General features: G+C 37.0%; 2 protein-coding genes across 2 annotated transcripts in view; one reads left to right on the top strand and one right to left on the bottom strand.

Annotated features, from left to right (window-relative positions):
* Positions 1 to 7500, bottom strand: part of LOC122264806 (cubilin-like) — a 259836-nt gene that overhangs the window by 101147 nt on the left and 151189 nt on the right. The gene's annotated exons all lie outside the window — the stretch shown is intronic.
* Positions 3352 to 7500, top strand: part of LOC122244548 (uncharacterized) — a 4683-nt gene continuing 534 nt past the window's right edge. The window contains exons 1-3 of the mRNA XM_086543654.1: positions 3352 to 3512; positions 5272 to 5401; positions 6773 to 7316. Of these exons, the coding sequence (XP_086399780.1) occupies positions 3502 to 3512; positions 5272 to 5401; positions 6773 to 7316 (685 nt within the window). The 5' untranslated portion in view covers positions 3352 to 3501. The remainder of the gene's footprint in view (positions 3513 to 5271; positions 5402 to 6772; positions 7317 to 7500) is intronic.

Below are 7500 nucleotides of genomic sequence, written 5' to 3'. Positions count from 1 at the left end.
TGTATGATTGTGATATGGTAATGATAATGATAGTGATGATGGTGAGGATAGTGATAATGGTGATGATGATGATGGCGATGGTGACGGACGTGATAAAGCTTGTATTACTCACGCAAAGACAATATCCTATTAATTTGTATTTTTCTAACCCCTTCTCGTGACTCCTATGACTTTTTGTCATATATGTATACAAAATATTTATGAGTAGTAAACTAACTAAATTTTTATCGTCATTATCATTATCGTTATCACTATTATCATTATAATTTTCAATATTATTATCATCATTATCATTATCATCATCATTATTAACATAATCGTCACTATCATTACTATTATCATTATTTTCGTTATGACCATCATCATTCCTCTTATCATCATACTTATCATTATCATTATCATTATTACCATTATCATCATTACCATTTGTTGAAATGATTAGTTGAGTTACAAAAGCGTATGTGGTGAAATGATGATGATAGTGATGATTATGATAATGGTGATGATGGTAAGACACAAGGTGATAAAAGTAATGATGTAAATATTTTTTATAATGATGATGGTGATGGTGATATTAAGTTGTCATCATTATTATCGTAGCTATCATTACTATTGTCATTATTATCATCATTATTGTTAGCATCATTAGTAGCAGTAGTAGTACTGTAGTTATAGAAGTAGTAATAGTGGCATTGCCATTAGCTATCATTATTATCGTCCTTATCATTGTTATCATTATACTTGTTATTATCATTATCCTTATCAGCACCGTTGCTATCATTGCCTTTGTTTTTACTATTTTTTTTTTTTTTTGCTACAATTATAATTATCATTATTAATAATATCATCATTATCATTACTATCATCATTATTATTATAATTATCTTTATTATCATTGGCATTATCATCATCATCATCATCATAACTATCATAATCGTAATCATCATCTTCATCAATATCATCATTATCATTACTACCTCTGGTGTAATAATGATTACCTTGCTAAAATACTTGTATCATTATCCCTATTATCCTTTTATTAATATAACTATCATTGTTATTATCTTTGTTATTATCATTATCATTATCATGATTGTTTTTGTCAATGTTGCTGTTATAGTCATTGATATCACTGTCATTGTTATCATTAATCTTAATTCGTATCATTTTCCTTTTTGTAAATTATCATTATCATTATCTTTATAATCACCATAGATATTATTTTTATTGTTATCATTATCATTATCCTCGTCATTATTGTTATCGCAATTATGATAGATACTGTTATCATTATCATCATTGTCATTATTGATATTGTTATCATTCATTTTATTATATTACTATCATCACCATGATTATCTTTGCAGCTACCTGTGATATTAGTATTATCATGATATTGGTAATGATAATGAAAAAGTTATACTAATGGTAATAACAATAATAATGATAATGAATATAGAAATAAAAATAGTGTGTGTGTACACACACACACACACACAAACACACACACACACACACTCACACACAGTTAAGGAGAGGAAGAGAAGGAAGGGGAAGGGAGAGAGGGGAAGGGGGGGGAGAGAAGTGAGCGAGTGAGAGGAGGTGAGGAGGGGGATGGGAGAAAGGGAGAAGGGATGGAGGGAGGGAAAGGGAGGAGTTGGGGGAGGATGGGGAGGGAGAGGGTACATACTCATACTAGTTTATAGGAGAGATTTAATTTTAAGTGAGTAAAGATGATTAAAATCGTATATAGTATAGTGACTATATATATATATATAGATTATAGTATATATATATATCTATATATATAGTATTAATATATATATATATATATATATATATATATATATATACCATTATATATGTGTTTTTATATATGTATGTCGTATATAGTATATAATATATATATATATATATATATAGTATAAGTATATATATATATATATATATACATATATATATATTATTTGAATAAGATATATATATATATATATATATATAATATATATTTATTGTTGGGGTGTATGTATGTGTGTGTGTGTGTAGTGTGTGTGTGTTGTGTGTGTGTGTGTGTGTGTAGTGTGTGTTGGTGTGTGTGTGTGTATAGATATTTATATATATATTTATATATTTCTATATATATATAGATATATTATTCGATATTATTTATATATATATATATATATGGTAATGTATATTTGTACACACACACAATATGTATATGTAGGATCTATGTAAATGCATATGACATATGTGTATATACATATTACAGCTTAATACACACAAACACACACACACACGAAAAACCGCCCACACCACACACCAACACACTTCACACACACACACACACACACACACATATATATATATATATATATATATATATATATATATATATATATATATATATATATATATATAATGAGTCTATAATGACCTTTTCTTGATTTCCCCGACATGAATGATCTCATTGTATATTGGCCAAACCCGAAGATTTTTTTTTTCTTTCATTAAAGGGCAAGTTCAATTAACGCTCCAGTGGAAGGACAAGGAGGAGGAGGTCGGGGCGTGAAGGAGCTTCGGGGGACATGGGAGGGGATGGAGAAGGGGGAGGGAGGGGGAGGGGTGAATGGCATCCAAAAACTAATCGTACGAGAGAGAGAGAGAGAGAGAGAGAGAGAGAGAGAGAGGATGAGAGGAGAGCGCGAGAGAGAGGTAGGGACATCCGAAATCTGAGGAATGGCATCCAAAAACTAATCGTAGAGAGAGAGAGAGAGAGTATGAGGTGAGAGGAGAGAGAGAGGAAAGAAGAGAGGGAGAGAGGTTGAGAAGAGATTGAGGATGGAAGGTGCGAAGGATAGGGACGAGAGAGATGAACGGCATCCAAAAAACTAATCGTTACGAGAGAGAGAGAGAGAGAGAGAGAAAGAGAGAGGGAGGAAAAGGTTGAGGATATTGAAGGATGGAAGGGGCGAAGGAAGGGACAGAGAGATGAACGGCATCCAAAAACTAATCGTACGAGAGAGAGAGAGAGAGAGAGAGAGAGAGAGAGAGAGAGAGAGAGAGAGAGAGAGAGAGAGAGAGAGAGAGAGAGAGAGAACAGTGTTGCTGTTTATGATATATCCACCGTCAATTGCAATGATTCAGGTTCTTGCGCAAGTGGAACTGACGTCACCCTGAGAACACCAAAACAAGAAAAGGATGGAGGGAGCAGGGGCTGGGAAGGACAAGGGGGGGGGGGAGGGTAGAAGAAGTTATGGAAGGAGGGAGCAGGGGTTGGGACGGATGGGAGGAGTAGAAGAAGGTAGGGAGGGAGGGAGGGTGGTAGTATGGGGAAAGAAGGTGGGGGGTGGGGGATAAGGAGGGTGCAAGGGCAGGCTGACAGCAGTCCCTATAGTGCTGGGTGTCACGCCTGTGCCAGTCAGTGTGTTTTAAGGTGCCACCAAACGAACACAGCTTACCCTCACAGCCCTGCATTTTAGAACAGTCTACGCTTCCACCATGCATCTCAGGTAAGCCACAAAGGCGATTTCAGTGACTTTTTAGACACCGTTATTTTTCCCTTTTTGAGGAAAATAATGTCGAAATGGAATTCTTTAGGGACTGTGATATTCTTTTTTTTGTTTGTTTCTTTGAGAGTGGAGAGTGTTCTTATACGAAGTGTTAGATCCTATCAACTGGAAAAGATTAGACTTTGAGTGCTCACTTTACGAAATGCGAATTTTGTACGAACTTCTATAACACAGATCACTTCTCTTGTGTTAATACGGTCTTGTGTAGAGATTACGATTACCATCTTATTTTTAATTACTCTGCTCTGTATGAATTAACATCGGGTTAACTGATAATCTAAAAAAAAAAAAGATAGTTTATGATAAGTGTACAGAAACTTATAGAGAATCGTTTTCTTTTTTTCGAGTTTAAAACAGAAGAAGAATATTTTGATTTTTTAAAGATAATGTTGGTAATTCCCCTTTCCAAAATATCGTGCAGTTTCTTGAAGAATTCCAGTGTACATTTCTTAATGATATTAACAATGATAATGATAATGATAGTAGTAATAGTAATGGCAATGATTTATCCTAATACTGTTTAAGATAATATGGATAATGACAATAATGTTGAACATGGTAATAATAGTGATAGTAATGATATTGAGGATGATTGCAATTATGCAAATAATAATAATAATGATAATGATAATAATGATGATAATGAATGAGAAACCAATTTCCGTGAGATTAGTATTTGTAAAAGGACTAAATATAGATACAATGATTGTCCGATTGTGGGTATTAATATTTCTTTATGATTAATTATTGTTACCGTTATTATTTTCATTATTGCTATCATGATGATATGATAACAGCAACAATAACAACAATGATGATAGTAATGATAGTAATAACAACAATTATTATCATTTTCATAATCATTATCATCATTATCAATATTTCATATCATCATTATCATTGTTCTTCCCTTTCTTTTTCTCCTTATCATCATTATTATTATCATCAGTATGATTATTATCATCATGCACATCATCATCATTATCACTATCATAGTACTAAGATTTACTATAATCTATCGAAAAATGGCCATGGCTCACCTAAGAGCTTGTGTATTATGACCAAAGATCGAACATGACCTGTTTTATTCTGATATTCTTAATTGCTAACTACGCATCGGATGTTGCAATGTTTCCAAGATTAATTGTGTCGGGCCTTTTTTTTTTTTTTTTTTTTTTTTTTTTTTTTTTTTTTTTTTTTTACGGCATTGTCAGTGGAACAGATTATACTATGTATAATAGTTTGTTATAGTAGTACTGGAAACACTATTGGTGGTAGTCGTGATGTTCTATTGTTTCTAGCGGGATGATAGATAACAAGATTATTATTATTATTATTGTTTTTTAATCTTAGGATTTCAAATAGCATGTTCATGATTCGAGTTCCTAAAAGCTCGAAAGAATGACGAAGAGATATGTAAAACACATGAAAGTGCCTTAGATATATTTATTTTGTTTTCATTTTCCTTTACATTTTCTTGATTTTTTTCTATTATTTTCCCCATAATCATCTACTTTTACCAGTATCCCCCAAAAAATCTCTTAACCCTTGAAATTATACCCTATCTCCCATCCCCCCATCTCCCCATCCCAAGACACCCCACCCCTCCCACATACATACCCATCCTCCCACCCCACCCCTACACCCAAACCCGCTCCCTCTATAACAACATCTCTTTCCTCCTCTCCCTTCGACCTAGACTCCTGACGGCGGCGCTGCTGGTGGCTGCCGTCATCGCGTACCCGAGCCCTTGGGACGCCGATGCCTCCGATGACGACCTTGGTGAGGTTGGGATCGAAAGGGTTCGAAGGAACTCGAAGGCCCGTGGGGTAAGGAGGTTCAGAAATCATATGAGTGTTTGTTGTGTGGGGTTGTCAATACTCAGTGTGTTTATTTCCGTTCTTTTTTTTTCTTCTTATCTTTATCAACTTTCTCATATTCTTTGTTATTATTATCCTCATTATTATGATTGATTTTTTTCCTTATCTTTATCAACTTTATCATACTTTTTTGTTATTATTATCCTCATTGTTGAGATTATCATGACTGTTATCATATTGTTGTTTCTGTAACTATGATCTTTATCATTATCATCATTATTATCATTACCATAAGGAAAAACCTTATCATCATTGTCATACATCTTAGCATTACCATCATCCTATCATTCGTAATTATGAAAATACTATTATATTGCTACTATCGCCACCATCATTATTATCACCATTATCTTTAATATCACACACACACGCACACACACACACACACACACACACACAGAAACACATACACACACACACACAGAAACACATACTATTCTGCTTCCTTTTCCCTTTCCTCCTTCCCTATCATTATCAATCCTATCTATATATCTCCATATTTACTCTCTTTTCCACGTATTCCCACTTCCTCTTCTTCCTCCTCCCTTTTTTCGTCTTCTTGTTCCTCTTTCTTCATATTTTTTTCCTTTTCTTCTTACTCCTCTTCCTTCCCTTCTTTTTCTTCTCCTTCTTCTTCTTTCTCCCTTGTTCTCTTTTATTTTCCTTCTCTTTCTCCGTATTTCAAGTTCTCCTGCTTTTCCTCCTACTCCTCCTTACTTACATTTTCTTATTACTATCCTTATTATCCTTCTTCTTCTTTCTCGTCTTCTCCATATTCTATTTTTCCTTCCTTTTATTTCGTTTTTCTTCTTATTTTTATTCTTATTCTTTCCCCCCCTATCTTCCTACTTCTTTTCATATTCCCTACTCTTCCCCTACCTCCTCCTCCTCTTCCTTCTCTACTTTCCTGAATCTCATTTTCTTTCTTTTCCTCCTCTTCATATTCCTTCCTCCCTTTCCTCTTCTTCCTTTTCCTCCTCTTCCTCTCCCTCCTTTCTTCGACCTCCTCTCTTCTACTCCAATCCCCACTCAAATAATCATCTTCCTCTTCTTTCCACTCCATCTTCCTCCTCCTCCTCCTCTTCTCCTCCATCTCCCATTCCCTTTTTTTCATTCATCTCCCCTCCATCCCCTTTCCCTCATTCACCTTCATCCAAACTTCTCCCCATTCATCTCCCCCCCCCCCTCCCACCTTCCCTCTCCTCATTCATCTCCCCCCCCCTTTCCTTCCCTCATTCACACCCCTCCCCCTTTTTCCCCTCATACCGACCCTCCATAACGCTCCCCTCTCCTCTCTCCACCCCCCCTACCCCTACCCAGAGGCCGAGGAACGAGTCGAGTTCGAGCAGCGAGAGCAGCAGTAGCAGTAGCAGCAGCAGCAGCAGCAGCGAGAGTGAGAGCGACGAGGACGAGGCGAAGATGAAGGACGAGTTGGTGATGAAGGACCAGGCGCTGCAGCGAAAGGCGAGGAGTCCGAATCCACAAGATGCACCGAAACCCGAGGAAAAGAAACCGGACGAGTCGAAGGCCGGAAACGAGACTGTGGCAGCGGGAAACGAGACGAAGGCCGGAAACGAGACTGTGGCAGCGGGAAACGAGACTGTGGCAGCGGGAAACGAGACTGTGGCAGCGGGAAACGAGACGGTAGCCGGAAACGAGACGGCGGCAGCGGGAAACGAGACGAAGCCAGGAGCCAACACGACAACGACGACGACCACCACCACCGCGAAGCCAGCGACCAAGAGGAGAAAGAGGGAAGCCACGACGGAGACGGCTCCCGAGACCACCACCGAAGGCAGCGACAAAAGCGACACCAAGGAAGAAGGGAAGAAGGAGAAGGGAGAAGGAGAGGAGAACAAAGAAGGTGATGACAAGGCCAAGAGGGAGGCCGAAGCAGGAGACAAAACGGAGGACGAGAAGAAAGACGGAGACAAGAAGGAAGACGAGAAGAAAGACGGAGATAAGAAGGAAGACGAGAAGAAAGACGGAAATAAGAAGGAAGACGAGAAGAAAGACGGAGACAAGAAGGAAGACGAGAAGAAAGACGG

Source organism: Penaeus japonicus, unplaced genomic scaffold (assembly GCF_977035675.1).
Source record: "Penaeus japonicus unplaced genomic scaffold, GWHDUDI00000001_assembly GWHDUDI00000014, whole genome shotgun sequence".
Taxonomy (NCBI): Eukaryota; Metazoa; Arthropoda; class Malacostraca; order Decapoda; family Penaeidae; genus Penaeus; species Penaeus japonicus.
Note: the sequence above shows the minus strand (reverse complement) of the source record. Positions and strands in the feature narration are given on the sequence as shown.